Source organism: Erpetoichthys calabaricus, chromosome 15 (genome assembly GCF_900747795.2).
Source record: "Erpetoichthys calabaricus chromosome 15, fErpCal1.3, whole genome shotgun sequence".
Taxonomy (NCBI): Eukaryota; Metazoa; Chordata; class Cladistia; order Polypteriformes; family Polypteridae; genus Erpetoichthys; species Erpetoichthys calabaricus.
In genome coordinates this window covers 4,668,582-4,683,949 of record NC_041408.2, presented here as the reverse complement: position 1 = coordinate 4,683,949, position 15,368 = coordinate 4,668,582, and the positions used below count along the sequence as shown (strand labels likewise).

Here is a 15,368-nt window from a genome sequence, read left to right as displayed (position 1 = left end):
TCCAGCCATGGAATCAGGGCAGGTTGGCAGCTGTTCTGTGGAAGTTGACATACTGGGCACGTCTGAAGGAGCTTGACGCTCTCAGCATGCTATAAAGGTGGCTGGCATACACCGATCCTGCTCATTTGGTTAATATCGATAGTCAGTGCGTATGTAGAGTATCAATATAGTAAAGTAGAGTATCTGTAGCAATAGAACAGTAAGTAAGCTTGATGCTATAGACGTTTTGGTGTCTCGTCAATGTCGTAACAGCCGCGATACATTCTGTTATATCTGTGTGTGGCGAATATCCACTTGTGCCTCAGAGACCTTGGATGACTGCTCTTGTGAAGAAAGCTTATCATCTGTATTTTGGCTGGTGATCAAGACAAGGAATGGCCGCCTCACATTTGCTGTGCGACACTTGCTGTCAGTCTGAGAGCCTGGCTCAGAGGCACTCGAAAGACGATGCCGTTTGCTGTCCTGATGATATGGCGAGAACAGAAAGACCATGTGACGGACTGTTACTTCTGTTTGACTAATGTGTCTGGTTTCTCTGCAAAAAACAAGAAGTCAATTGAATCTCCTAATCTGCCTTCAGCAATGAGACCCGTGCCACATGACGACAGTCTTCCAATTCCGAAAACACCAGAGGACTGGACCTTAGATGAACCAGATGAAGAAACTGCAATGCCGGGTACTGACAGTGACATTGACCCGGATTGTGAACCGTGCTCATTAGGCGATCCACATCTGATAACAGTCTGAATTGAACGATTTGGTCAGAGATTTGGGTTTGTCAAAAGCAAATGCTGAGCTGCTGGGTTCGAGACTGCAGGAATGGTGTTTGCTGTCACCAGGTATAAAAATGTCTGTGTTTCAATGCCGACATCATGATATAACCACATTTTTTGCACAAGTCGACAGTCTCTGTTTCTGTTGTGACATTGAAGGATTGTTCTCGGCCTTGGGTTGTGATCACAGACTAGAAGAGTGGCGTCTCTTCATTGATTCGTCAATGTTGAGCCTGAAAGCTGTTCTGCTACACAATGGCAACGTTTATCCTTCAGTACCTGTTGGCTATGCAGCACACATGAAAGAAACGTATGAGAATATGGAACTGCTGCTGAAGCACATCCAGTATAGCAAGTACAACTGAATATCTGTGGAGATCTTAAAGTCATTGATCTGTTACTAGGATTGCAGCTCGGCTATACAAAGTACTGTTGTCTCATCTGTGATTCCGTAAAAAGTTAGTGCCAGGACAGAAAAATGTGGCACATGAATCGCTTGTCGACCCGGCAAAGATATTTTTGCCTCCTCTTCACATGAAACTGAGACTCATGAAGAATTTCACAAAAGCACTGAACAAGGAAGGCGAAGGTTTTCGTTATTTAAGACAGATGTTCCCAAGAATAACTGACGCCAAGATCAAAGAGGGCATTTTTGTTGGCCCCCAGATCAGAGATGTTATGAGTGACAAGCAGTTTGAAGATTTGTTTGTTGGACTGGAAAGCCTTCAAAGACGTTGTTGATGATTTTCTGGGCAATCACAGAGCCCCAAATTTTAATCTGCTGGTAGACAAACTTCTCAAAGCATACAAGACAATGAAGTGCAACATGTCACTCGAGATTCATTTCCTCCACTCACACTTGGACTTCTTCCCCACAAATCTTGGTGCTGTCAGTGACGAACACGGTGGAAGGTTTCACCAGGACATTACTACAATGGAGAGACGATACCAGGGCAACTGGAATCCGTCAATGCTTGCTGACTACTGTTGGACACTGCAACGTGATGCACCAGACATTGAATACAAAAGAAGATCAGGAGCAAAACACTTTGAATTCTGTTGAATTTAATAGCTTATGCGAAACATAAACAGGACTAAATACGTTATTGTCAGTAAATATATAAATGTCTGTTTCTTGGAGTTCCTATGTGATGCAGTAAAACCAAAGATATATTTGTGCACACCCAGTAGGTACCTGTCACAATCAGCAAAAACTGCACAGGAAGCACTTTAGAAGACTTTTCAAAAAAATTGTTGTTCAGTGTAATGGAGATGAGTCAGAGTATTGGAATGTCATGGAGGACTTTGTTTTGTGGTGCAGGGACCACAACCTGTGGCTCTATCATCAGAAACAAAAGAGTTGTTGGTGGACTCCAGGCGTGAATGGAGACCATTCACCATTCAGGGGGAGGACGTGGAAGTGGTGCAGAGCTACAATTACCAGCAAACCAGACTGGTCTGACAACACAGTCGCGCACTGGTCAAGAAGGGTCAGAGCAGACTGAACTTGCTAAGGAGACTCTGGAGGTCTTTTGATATGTGCAGGAAGCTGCTGGAAATGTTCTGCCAGTCCATAGTAGCCAGTGTGGTGGTCTACGCTATGCTCTCCTGGGGAAGTAACCTGAGCACAAAAAAGAAGCACAACGCCTGGACAAACTTATCAGGAGAGCCTGTGCCATCACAGGACCAACACACTGGAAGCCGTTGTGGAAAAAAGGATGGTAGGGAAATCGGATGTTCTCACGAAAAAAATCCCCTCTCATTAGAAGTACTTTCAACCACAGGCTCATTTATTCACAATTAGTTAAGAAGCACCTCTGGGGGTCTTTTCTGCTTACTGCCATCGGGTAATTCAAAGCTTCCATGTGATGTTTATTGATTGATTGGCTGTATTATCTTTCCTGTGGCTCTATATTCTTAATTTTTTTGTATGTTTCTGTAGATGTATGCATTTGAATAACCCCATTGGTATTAATAAAGTGTATCTAATGACATTTACATTCAGCATTGTCCATCTGTTCTCCTGCCACTTACTGAGGTTTTTTTTTTGTTTTATGACAGGAGGACATCACTGACATTCCAAAGCTTTCGGACAAACTGAAGTTATTCAGGTAACTGTGGAGCTTTACGCTTACCTTTAGCCGCCTTATGTGAGATGATGACATATAAGCTCAAGTTGTGTCTTTTTAAAAGTTCTGGTAGTCTTGGAAAGCTTCTGGGAACATCTAGTAAGGAGCAGACCAAAGGTCATTCAAGACGTTAAAATGGATCATCTCGATATTATCAGGAAGGGCCAATCAGATTAGTCCGATGTCTTGATTTTCAATGGTCTTCTCGAGGACTGGAGTTGGCACCTAATGTGGGGCGAGAACAGAGAGAGTTCGCTTCATGGAATGGGTGTAATGATGGTGGATAGTTTATCTATTTTTGAGTTTTGGATACTTTTAAGTGAAGTCTAATAATGTTTTACTTTGGTTTTGAATCAGAGAATTCGACTATATTTCTTTTTTTCTAATTGTACTGCCTAAATGGGAAAGACAAACAACTGTGTAAGAAAATAACTGGGAGATAAGACGCCAACCTGGGGACAGGCGAGATTTCTAACCAGGAACTGCCCAACCTGAATGTCAAAATCTTAAAGTCAAAGTACAAAATTCATTAACCAGTAAAGCTCTCACCAATAAATGAGTGCCACAGTCCATATTTGTTTGATTCTCTGCAAACTCCGATCAAAAGGAAGTGCTCATCGTGATTTTTGTAACCATGAGCCTGTCATGTCACCGCTACTAACTGCCAGTTGGTTTCTCTAACAATGTAGAACTGTTTTGATTTCAGCTCTTTATTCGTTTCTCCGAGGTATAAACATGGTTTTGGTAGCAGTACGTTCTGCAAAAAAGACAGTCGGTTCAAAAATAGGAGTGAGGCACAGGAGGCAGAACAGAGTCGGGGCAAAATGAAGGTCCAAACCAAAAGTCTAAAGGAGAGAACATCAGAGTCGAATCGTAAACCAAAACTTTGAGTCAAAAGGCAGAGCTTTGTTTCAATAACTATTAATCAAAATGACAAGTTAAGGGACTCGCTAGAATTAGTCTGGTCTCAGATACAAAATGGCCCCCGAGCCGACCTTTTAACCACTCCCCATGACCCTAGAGGCCACACCCCTAGCAACCAGGATGAGCCTCATGACAAGTTCAAGTTCAAAGTTTATTGTCCTGTGCGCAGTAAGGAGACACGTCTCCCTGTACAATGAAATTCTTACTTTGCTGTCCACACCAAATGACAAAACCAACGTATAAAGATAAACCTAAATAATAAGTAGCAGATAGATAATAAGTAACAGAGGCAGCATAAAGTATAAAACCAGAATAGAAGTATAAAGTGTAATGTGCAGGTAAGTCCAAAACAGTTGTGTGAGGTAGATAGAATGAGGTGGACCACGGTTATAAACTCTAGTCAGTTATTTAGGAGTCTAATGGCCTTTGGAAAGAAAGAGTTCTTTAGCCTGGAAGTCCTGAATTTCATACATCGATACCTCCTGCCTGAGGGTAGAAGTGTGAACAGTTCATGTTGTGGGGTCCCTGAGGATCGAGGCAGTTCTCCTGTGGACTCTGCAGCTGTAGATGCTCTGCAGAGCGGGCAGTTGGGTCCTGGTGATCTTCTCGGCAGTCTTTACCACTCTCTGCAGGCGTTTGTGGTCCATAACAGTAGTGTTTTCGTACCACACGGTGATGCAGCTGGTCAAGATGCTCTCAACAATGCAGCTGTAAAAGTTGCAGAGGATCTGTCAACATATCAAACTTCCTCAGCCTCCTCAGAAAGTCCTCCCGCTGTTAAGCCCTCTTGACCAGCCGTGTGGTGTTAAGTGTCCAAGTGAGGTCCTCACTGATGTAGACGCCCAGGTATTTAATGCCACTCACCCTCTCCACTTCAAGCCCTCGGATGAACAGTGGCCAGTGAGGTCTCCTCTTCTTCCTCATGTCCACTATCATCTCCTTTGTCTTGTCTGTGTTGAGGGTGAGGTTGTTGTCCTCACACCATGACGCCAGACTGTCCACCTCCCTCCTGTAGGCCGCCTCATTCCCACCAGTGATGCGTTCTATCATTGCGGTGTCGTCTGTGAACCTTAGGATGATGTAATCTTTGTGGGAGGTGACACAGTCGTGAATGAACAGGGTGTAGAGGATGGGGCTGAGGACACATCCCTGTGGGGCGCCTGTGTTTGTGATAATGATGGCTGAAATCCTATTACCAATCCTGACAGACTGGGGCCTACCAGTCAGAAAGTCTAGGAGCCAGTCACACAGGGTGGGCTGCAGGCCAAGTGCAGACAGTTTATGGGGGATAACCGTGTTAAAGGCGGAGCTGTAGTCAACAAAGAGCATCCTGATGTAGGAGTCTTTGTTCTCCAGATGGGAGATGACAACTGAAATCGCAAAATGGCTACCCAACAATTGGCACCAAAGTGTAATTCTTTGTCCAAGATTGTGGATAAAAAGAATCTAGAAGAGTGTCCTATTGTATTGTGAACATATTTAGGGTTCCAACTTCTTGCTCAGAGTTTGGACTAGTGGTTAGGCTTTAGTGCAAAAGAGTTTTGAGTTTGTGGTTTTGAATCTTTGCTTTGGACTTTGATTTCAACCCTTGATGCTTTCCTCCCTCTGGTGCTGTTTTGTCCTGCCAGTTTTTTCACCCGTTTCAAAACGACGAGATTATCACCTCTGCTGAAAAGAAAAATGTTGTTGCAACAGAAGAACCAAATAGCTATTCAAAGTACCGTGACTCCGTAATACGGAGAGACTTCAACACTTGGTCTGTTTGAATACCGTCATGGAAGGTTCATTGAGCTAATCATGGCCTTTAGCTTACTACGTTTGCAGAAGCCATGAGAAATGATAATGAAGGGATGGATGGCGTAGGCCTCCTTGATTATAGCGAACGATCGAGTTTACTGTGTGATCCTTGAGGTCTTCAGGCTTCGAAGCACAACAGTGTACAATATGAGTCTGAATTTCATTCTCTTGCTTACAGGCCTAAAAAGCTGACCCTGAAAGCGTATAAGGAGTACTGGTTTGTTTTTAGAGACACCACCATATCCTACTACAAGAATAAGGAGTCCGCCCGAGGAGAGCCAATCGAACAACTGCATCTAAGAGGTACGTCAGCCTAGCGGATCTCCACACACATGCAACACAAGGGATGGGGTTTTTGCTCTGGTGTAAATTTATTACTTGTATAATTAATATTTTTATTGTTGCTTATTAAGTTCCCTTGTTTGTTATTTCCGTTTTTTGGTTTCTCTTTATGTGACGCCATGATTATATCTTCTTTAAGGTATAAGTTTACTCTTTTTCAATTTGAAGTTACCTTCACAAACATGACATATATGTGCACGTGCCCTATGGAATTGTGTTCTAAAGTGAAGCGTTTTCTGTTGCCGTCTATCGGGCACGGAGGAAAAACTTAACAAATGTACCTGTAATGAACGTCTCTGTGATCACATTGGATTTAACTGTTTCGTTGACAGGCTGTGAAGTCGTACCCGATGTTAACGTTACTGGAAGAAAATTTGGCATCAAGTTGTTAATACCAGTGGCGGACGGCATGAATGAAGTCTACCTGCGATGTGAAGATGTAAGCCAGTGAAAGACCATCTTGATCTCGTTTATACTGTTCACGTTGCCCATTCTACTTACCTAGGTGGTTCTATAGAAATGTATTTGCTTAAAAAAAAGACCAAGAATGAATTTGCAAGTCTCAAACCCCACTGTGGTGAGTTGTGTGGCCCTGAAATACTAGCTAACCGCTTTACTGCCTGGTTTACTCCCTCAAGCTCCATTGGTCCTCAAACTCAGACATGGGGGACCCCCTGAGACTGCAGGTTTTTCTTCGGACCAACTTCTCCATTTAATTTGACTCCTAGTGTCATTAAGCAAGCGCTTATTTCCCAGTGTTTCTGTATTTTGGGGGTCCAAGAAAGTTTTATTAGAATAGGCAGAGGATTTAAGTAAGTTACTTGGGCATAATTTACCATTTTGTTTACTGATTTGGAGAAGTCTTATGTTAGAGTTCCATGTTGTCCAAGGAAACATTGCTTAAATTTCAACCCGTCTTAGATGGGCAGCACAGCTAGTATTGTGTATACAATAACGTTAAATCACGTACAAATTCTGCTCTTTCAAAGGAATCTCAATACGCAAGGTGGATGGCTGCATGTATGTTGGCATCAAAGGGAAAAACCATGGCATACAGCTCTTACCGGACTGAGGTTCACAACATCCAGTCTTTCCTGAAAATGAAAAATGTGAATTCCGCTCCTCAGGCACCGGCGTCTTCGGATCCAGAGGCTATCGACATGACTTCGGAGTGCTTTGTGTCTCCACGATACATTAAAAAGTACAAAACCAAGCAGGTAGGATGAATCCTTTACACACGGGCAAGTGATGTTGTCCTCCCATTTTTTGGTGCCCAAATTAAATGCAATCAAAGGTGTTAAGTACAAGGGAGGAACCTGAGGTGGTCTTCTGCCGTGGTAGCCCATCCATCTCAAGGTTCTATGTTGTCTGCCCACCACAGTTATGGTTTTCTGAGTTCTCGTAGTCTTTCTCTCCAGTCTGGCCATTCTCCTCAGAAATCTCTCATCAACCAAGGTGTTTCCGTCCACCAGATGGTTCTTGTTTTTCCACACCATTCTGAGTAAACTCCACTGTTGCTTGTGAAAATCCCAGGAGATCAGCAGATCCAGAAATACTCAAGCCAGCCCTTCTGACACCAACACTCAGATCACGGAGATCCCACTTTTTACCCCCATTCTGGTGTTTGTTGTGAACACAAACTGAAGCCCCTGACCTGTACCTGCATTATTTTATTCATTGCACTGTGTGAAATGAAATGCCTTGACACAGGGAAAAGGTTTGAGGCAGCCACCCGTATACTTGAAGAAGGCTGCAAAAAAGTGAAGATTGGTAGTGTAGTAGTGAACAGATTGAGTCCAAAACAGAACTGAATTCACAGAAGGAAGTTGTCTGGCTTTTAAGGCAGGTTAGCGTAAGTGACATCAGCGGGCCCAGGCAGAATTTCCAAATTTTTGGTCTGTGGGGATAAAAGAGAAAGGTTTATTGCACCTTGCCACCACTTGGCCTGGCATGGAATTGCTTTCTTTTGGCCTTCCTAGCTACCTCCCATGTGCACGTGTGTGACAACTGCTGCCCCATGATTGGCTGACTAGCAGGTGTTGAGGTGTTCCTCATGATTTGCTTTGTGGATGTTGATCAGATCATTCCACTGAAGTCCTTAACCTACTATTTTTATTCTTTTTGTCGAGAGAAGACCAACACGGGCATGGAAGGACCATGCAAACTCCACAGAGCGCGTCGTCTTAGCTGGGGTCGAGCCTTGAGTATTCAAGTAGTAGAAAGGAAACGTGTCCACCCCTGCACCACCTTGCCGCCTGCATCTATTTTATAACAATTATTAATTAAACTTTAATCAACTTTGATTGTACTTCACTTTTATTTGAAAAATGATTTGTCCTGCTTACAGCTCACAGCCCGCATCCTCGAAGCCCACCAGAACGTGTCACAGATGTCACTCATGGAAGCCAAGATGCGATTTATTCAGGCGTGGCAGTCTTTACCCGAGTTCGGCATTGCCTACTACATTGTAAGGTACGCCACACCCTATCATCTTACTCACCTTCTCCAGCATGGCTATACTTGCTTATCCTCAAAAAATATTCCTGGAAGCCCTGAAAGTCGTTTCCGTCTCAGTTCAGTGGTGTATAGATTCCTTAAACTGTTCTAGAATTGTTTTTTTTATTTTTTTTTTTCCCAGGTTTCGGGGCAGTAAGAAGGACGAGATCCTTGGGATTTCCTACAACAGACTGATAAGGATAGACATGGCTACAGGCCTGCCAGTTATAACCTGGAGGTTCTCCAACATGAAACAGTGGAACGTCAACTGGGAAATCCGACAGGTACTCCATCGCACTGCCGGTTGTTCCGTAGAATACTTTTATCAGTCCACAAAACTCACTGAATTCTCAGGGCATGAACAATTTTCAGATAATATTTTGAACGAAAAATTGCATCATGTCCGGCCCTTTGTATTCAGTGTACACGTAAAGCCCATGTCACATTAGACGACTGTTCCAGGCTTCATTTACATAATCTTAATCAGTCAGTCTAATAGGCTGTGACAGGCTAGGATGAAATCGAACAGGCATGAAATTCTCGTTAGTTGGAGGGGTCGGGCCTTACGCAGCAGAGATGACAGCCGAATGAACCAATGAATGCTCATCCAGAAGTATAACGCATAGAATGTAGCGATGAGGAATAAGAAACACGCGTTTGAAAATCACTAGCAGAAGAGAAGCTTGTCTGTCTGATGTCTCGTGTTTTACGTACTATAATAGTATGGGAGGAAAAGAAGATTTAAAGGGCAGAGATTGCTGCTGAACTCACTGCAGCTGCTAAACCTTCATGAAGAGTCAATCCATCAGGCCACTCGCTATTGGCTGTCGGAAACAAAGGTTGAAAGATAACTCCGCTAGAAGTGCTCAGAGTTGGTACGAGGTAATCACTAGATGGTGTGGGTTTGTGGCTGACCTGGAGCTGAGAAGCTTTGAAGTGCGAGACCACAGCAATTTATTTGGCGACAAAGATGGGATTTGCACTGTTTGACAGGTGGAGTTTAGCAGCAACACTGTGGAGAAAAAGTGGGTGATGCCAGTGATGGAGCAGCTGATGTCACCTATAAGCATTCCACTCACAGTGCTCAGAGGTGGCCTCTGCATGGCCGACTTTAGCTCACTCTACAAGGAGATCACTTGATGCTGTGGGTGTAAAGCTGACCTGGAGCTGAGATGCTTTGAGGTGTGAGTCCACAGCAATTTACTTGGCGACGAGAATGGGATTAGCACTGTGAACGAGTGGAATGTAGTGACGACGCAGCCCAGAAAAGGGGAGGGGGCTAACGCAGAGAGAGATCAGCTCCAGTCACAGTGCGAAGATGATGGTCTCATGGCCGAAGTTACTCCATCAGCTCACTCTATTAGAAGATCGCTTCTGAGCAAAATGGTGAGGGACGTCAAGCTGAGATGCTTTGTGGTGTAAGTCCACAGTAATATATTTGGCGACGAAGATGGGATTTGCACTGATTTGACGGGTGCAGTTTAGTGGCAACACTGCAGAGAAAAGTGGGTACTGCCAGTCATGGGGTAGCTGATGTCACCTGGAAGCATTCTGCTCACAGTGCTTAGTGATGGTCTCTGCATGGCCGACTCTAGCTCATGATACAAGGAGATCACTTCTGTGCCAGATGGTGTAAAGCTAGCCTGGAGCTGAGAAGCTTTGAGGTGTGAGTCCACAGCCATTTTCTTGGTGACGAGAATAGGAATTGCACTGTGGACGGGTGGAGTGTAGTGGTGACGTGGTGCAGAAAAGGTGAGGAGGCTAACGCAGAGAGAGATCAGCTGATGTCACCATAAATTACACCAGTCACTGTGCTCAGAAGACGGTTTTCTGCAAGGCTGGCTAATGGAGTTACTCCATCAGCTCACTCTATAAGAAGATCTCTTCTGAGCAAAATGGTGAGGGACCTCAAGCTGAGATGTTTCATGGTCCGAGTCCACAGCACTTCAGTATTTTACAGGTGTTGAAGATGTTCATCTGTCCTTTTATAAGAAATACATTACAGTCTTTTGTTTTTGCAGGTGGCAATTGAATTTGATCAGAACGTGTCCATCGCGTTCAGCTGTTTAAGCTGTGATTGCAAGATTGTCCACGAGTACATCGGTGGCTATATCTTCCTTTCCACACGATCTAAAGACCAAAATGAAACCCTGGATGAAGAGCTTTTCCATAGACTCACTGGAGGACAGGAATGAAATGGTTTTCCAAGACGGCTGGAAACATCGACATTCTTCTTCCCGATTTTCTTTTTAAACATCACGAAGATCACTCCTCGAGCGATTTTCAATGGTCATTAAACTAGTGTTGGTTAAAAGTCAGACATTTTCAAGTTATACCGTAATGAAGTTAAAAAAAAAAGAAAAAAATAATAAAAACAGGTTTTATTTCTACACTAGTCACTCCAACTGAAAAATTATTTCCTGGATTATGAAAACGGATGGTTGGATGGATGGACGGAGGGATGAGATGTGTGGCAGGTCCAAGCGGACAGCTCTAAATGCCAAAGTCATTCCTCACTCAACCACAATATATGTGTACTGAATACCTATATATATATATATATATATATATATATATATATATATATATATATATATATATATATATATATATATATATATATATATATATATATATATATATATATATATATATATATATATAGATAGATGTAGAGATATGGATATACATAGGTATTCAATATACAAGTGTGTATGTATTTATGTATTTACAGTGTGTGTGTGTATATATATATATATATATATATAATATAAATAAAAATATGGTAGTATATTATATAAGAAGATATCTATGTATATATGATATAGATATATATAGATAGATTATCTATCTATATACAGTGCATCTGGAAAGTATTCACAGCGTATCAGTTTTTTTATTTTTAATAAATTTGCAAAAACCTCAAACTTTTTTCACATTGTCATTATGGGGTGTTGTGTGTAGAATTCTGAGGAAAAAAATGAATTTAATCCATTTTGGAATAAGGCTGTAACATAACAAAATGTGGACAAAGCGATGCGCTGTGAATACTTTCCGAATGCACTGTATATCTATAGATTTATATAGATAGATAATCTATATATATATATATATATATCCTCTTTAATAAAATCCCTGTGTGCGTCCAGGTGTCCGTGTGTGGGTGTCTTCTGGTGAAGTGCACATGCGCGGGGCACGGTGCGACGCGCGATATTACTGTCAGAGAAAGTTAGAGGCGTTTTACAGAAATAAAAGCCAGTATTACTGCGAGAGGAAATTAAAGGTACACAATACAGTGACGCTTATTACAGCCACATACAAGCCAGTATTACTGTCAGAGGAGATTAAAGGCATATTACCGAAGCACACGTCTGTATTACCGCCAGAAAAAATTAAAGGTATATTACGGACGTTCAAGATGGTATCCTTCAATAAGGGTGCGCACAAAAAGGCGACCTCAATTTGGCGCAGTGAATAAAAGCGCGCGTAAATAAAGATCTGCACCTTTGTTGCTCTTCACATATTCCAGAGCCATTTGAACTAAATTATCTACGAACGCCTTTATTCGCCGCGCTCAATTGAGGTCGCCCTTTTGAAGCTCGCCCTTTTGTGCACACCCTTATTGAATAGAGCCGTACAAGACAGTATTACTGTCACAGAAAATTAAAGACACACAATACACGACGGCAGCCCACGAAGAACGGTCAGCTCAGCAAGTAAACATCAACAAAAGAAAGGCTGAAAGAAAGAAAAATACGACCAACAAAAAGAATGAGGTCAAAGTCCCCTGCCATTTAATATAGACTGTTCCTACTAATGTTTAAGCACTACTTTTCTACCGACCGTTATTGTAACGGGTTAAATGACTAGTCTAATATATATTATTTGACAATAAAACTATTTTCAACCATTCTATGATCTGCTTCTCGCAACTGAAAGAGGGCACCGTGGCGGATGTTAGCCGACTTGCTGACCAACTACAAGCGTTACCTGGTAGGTAACCACCCATACAATCAGATTGTGATTCAGACTACGAATGCCATATATATATATATATATATATATATATATATATATATATATATATATATATATATATAATAAGAGAGAGATATACTAGCCATCCCCCGTGGCTTCGCCCGCATATTAGTGAAACAGGACAGCAAGGAGGCCCCGCCCAGCTCTGTACTGGTGACGTTCCGCTTCCCCATCCCCTCAGCTCGCAGCCTCCATCTTGGATTAGCGTGACTATATCGCTCCTGAAAGCAAACTTTGATTCTTAGCGCGGTGAGAGAAGTCGCAAAATCCACCAGAATATTCAAGCAAATTACAGAAAAAAAAAAGATCTAAATCCGTTCCCTCATTCGCTAACTAAGCGGAGTTAAGGTTACGCCCCAAGGCTAACGCGTGAGTGAGGAGGCCCCGCCCCCCCTTCCCCCTCAGTCCAGATTCACACTAATAAATCGGCACTGCAAGCAAACTTAGATACTTAGAGCGATGTGAAAGTCGTAAATTCAACAGAATGTCCAAGCAAATTATAGAAAGAAACCCGATCTAAATCCATGAAGTGGTTTTCTCGTGAAATGTGGACAGAAATACAAACGGGTCTGAAAAAACTATAAAAAATTTTGCATTTGGATCACAATATTTTTAAAACTGTTTCTTAGCCAGCACCTATGGGCTGAGGGTAACCTACATTCTAAATTTCAAGTCCCAAGTCCTCATGGCTCGGGAGATTTCGTGATGAGTGAATCAGTGGGATTTAGCTTTTTTTATATATAAATTTTATCCGGTATCTGCCAAATAATACAAAGAGTACACGACACGTGATTCGCCCTTATTGAGGATCATCAAGTGCTTCTCCTTACGGTGGTCAAACTTCGGACGTCAGCGCCTCAGACGAAACCTCTGGTGTCGCGCCACAGCAGCTGGTTTGCTAACTTGACAGGGTGGAGATCGGAGTATTAGTTTCTTAGGTCAGAGTCTCAGTCTGATTATGTGGGTTGTGGCTGTGTCCATCTGCCATGTGATTTCTTACAGACCCCTGGGCCTAGAACTGTGGTCATCCTCTTAGCTTATGACGTGATACATGCTGGCGAACCTCCACAAAGCTATCGGGGTCCACATTTTTGTTACGGCAAACTGATTGAGGTGACATGCCAGAAAGAAAAAGAAGAGCAGTGACATCGGCCGAGCGTGAAGCCAATTGCAGTAACTAATTGGTATTTCTCAAAAACTTTTTGATGTCACAACCCACTTTTTCACGTGTGCTTCAAGAGCCCCCAGTGACCATCTATAAAAGAAAATGAACTTGCGACCCACTGGCTTGTTTGCATGATAGGAAGAAGAAGAAGAAGAGGAGGAGGAATGGCAGCTCCGTCATCCATTGTGTGTCAAGCGCATGCAGCGTAGCAACCTGCAGATACTTGCGAACTACTGGTGCTGGGACCTTGAGAGGACTGGAGGTCCTTGTGTTTCCTAAGAAGAACAGTAATAATGAATCTGTCCATCCATTTTCAAACCTGCTTATCCTGGGGACGCTGGAGACTAAACCAGCAAGCATCGGGCATAAGGGAGGAACAATCCCTGGACGGGACGCCTGTCCATTGCATGGTAAAAAAATCAAAATGACAAAAATAGCAACCAGCTGCCATGGCCTTCTCCTTAAACCTTTCCCTCTCCTGGGCTGTTTTGATGGCGTCCCGCCTGCTAACTAACAAAGTGCAGCCCACACTGGAATGTGCAAGGCAGTGATTCCTCAAGATGGTACCACCTCCCCCAAACATTTTATCAAAGCTCCAGCTTATCTCGCCTGTCACAATGGAATGTGTCCTCCTCCTCCTCCTTCAACCTGCCTCTTGAGTTCTCTCAATTGCTCTCCTTTAGGACAAGAAGCAGAAACCCATCCGAGTTTTCTCCGTGTTACTTTTAGAAGCCAATAGAAATCAAAGCTCACGTACCGTCTGTCTGCATGAAGGTCCCATCAGCCTTGTCCTTCTTGTTCCCGTCTACGGGTGCGGATGTGCCGCTCGGAGCCGTTCAGCCCCAGACGTGTTTATCTGACAGCTTGACGTCACCGGCTGCCTGGTAATTTCCCACATTTCTTGCCTAAGAGCTACGACGCTGCAGGTCCGACTCCCACTCCTAGTGAACGGAGTGACCACTTCTGAGGTGGGCTTTTCAGTGGAGATCATCGGGACGGGCACCAGCTAGTCTGCTCAGGTCATGGAGACACCCGCTTTACTAAGCCTGTTCTTGTTCACTGCATTAGACCTTTCATTATAGAATAACAAAATCAAATGAACATAACCTTGAAGTTTAAAAACAAATATGACTAACCCTTGAAGTTTCGATGTGCAGTTTATTCTGAAATATCATCGTTACTGATGGAAACCTTTCAGATCGCTTCTTTAGCACTTAGTGCTTGATGCTCTTTTGTTCTTGCGCCATTATTTATTATTACGTAATTCCATCCATCCATTCATTTTCTAAACCCAATGATCCAGAGCAGGATGCCTGGGAAAGCTGGCAGCTATCCCAGAAATCCTAGGGTGGACACACATACACATCGACCTGACCTGCAAAGGACTGTGGGAGGAACCCCACACAGACTCGGGGAGAACATGCAAACTCCATGAAGGGAGCACCTGAAAGGCAAAACCCCGATCTCCTTACCAGGTGGTGGTGGCAGTACTACCACCGGGCCACCGTGCTGCCCAAACTTTTTCATTTATTGTAGAAAGTTGATTCAGCTCATCTGGACAAAGTTCTTTTCCAGGGAGATACGTTACATCACTCATCTAAGTGACGTCCTCCGTCGCAGTTGACTGCAGGTTTCTCCAACCTTCTAAACAGTACCTTGGCATAATGACAGAAACTAGCAGCATTGACTGACAATGGGCCGTGT

The 15,368-nt window shown here is 43.2% G+C and overlaps 1 protein-coding gene across 1 annotated transcript in view; it reads left to right on the top strand.

Moving 5' to 3' along the window:
- Positions 1 to 10,856, top strand: part of fermt1 (FERM domain containing kindlin 1) — a 47,417-nt gene extending 36,561 nt beyond the window's left edge. Inside the window, 7 exon segments of the mRNA XM_028820877.2 lie at positions 2,835 to 2,884; positions 5,802 to 5,926; positions 6,298 to 6,404; positions 6,955 to 7,182; positions 8,313 to 8,437; positions 8,604 to 8,745; positions 10,483 to 10,856. Of these exon segments, the coding sequence (XP_028676710.1) occupies positions 2,835 to 2,884; positions 5,802 to 5,926; positions 6,298 to 6,404; positions 6,955 to 7,182; positions 8,313 to 8,437; positions 8,604 to 8,745; positions 10,483 to 10,656 (951 nt within the window). The 3' untranslated portion in view covers positions 10,657 to 10,856.
- Positions 10,857 to 15,368: the final 4,512 nt, after the last annotated feature.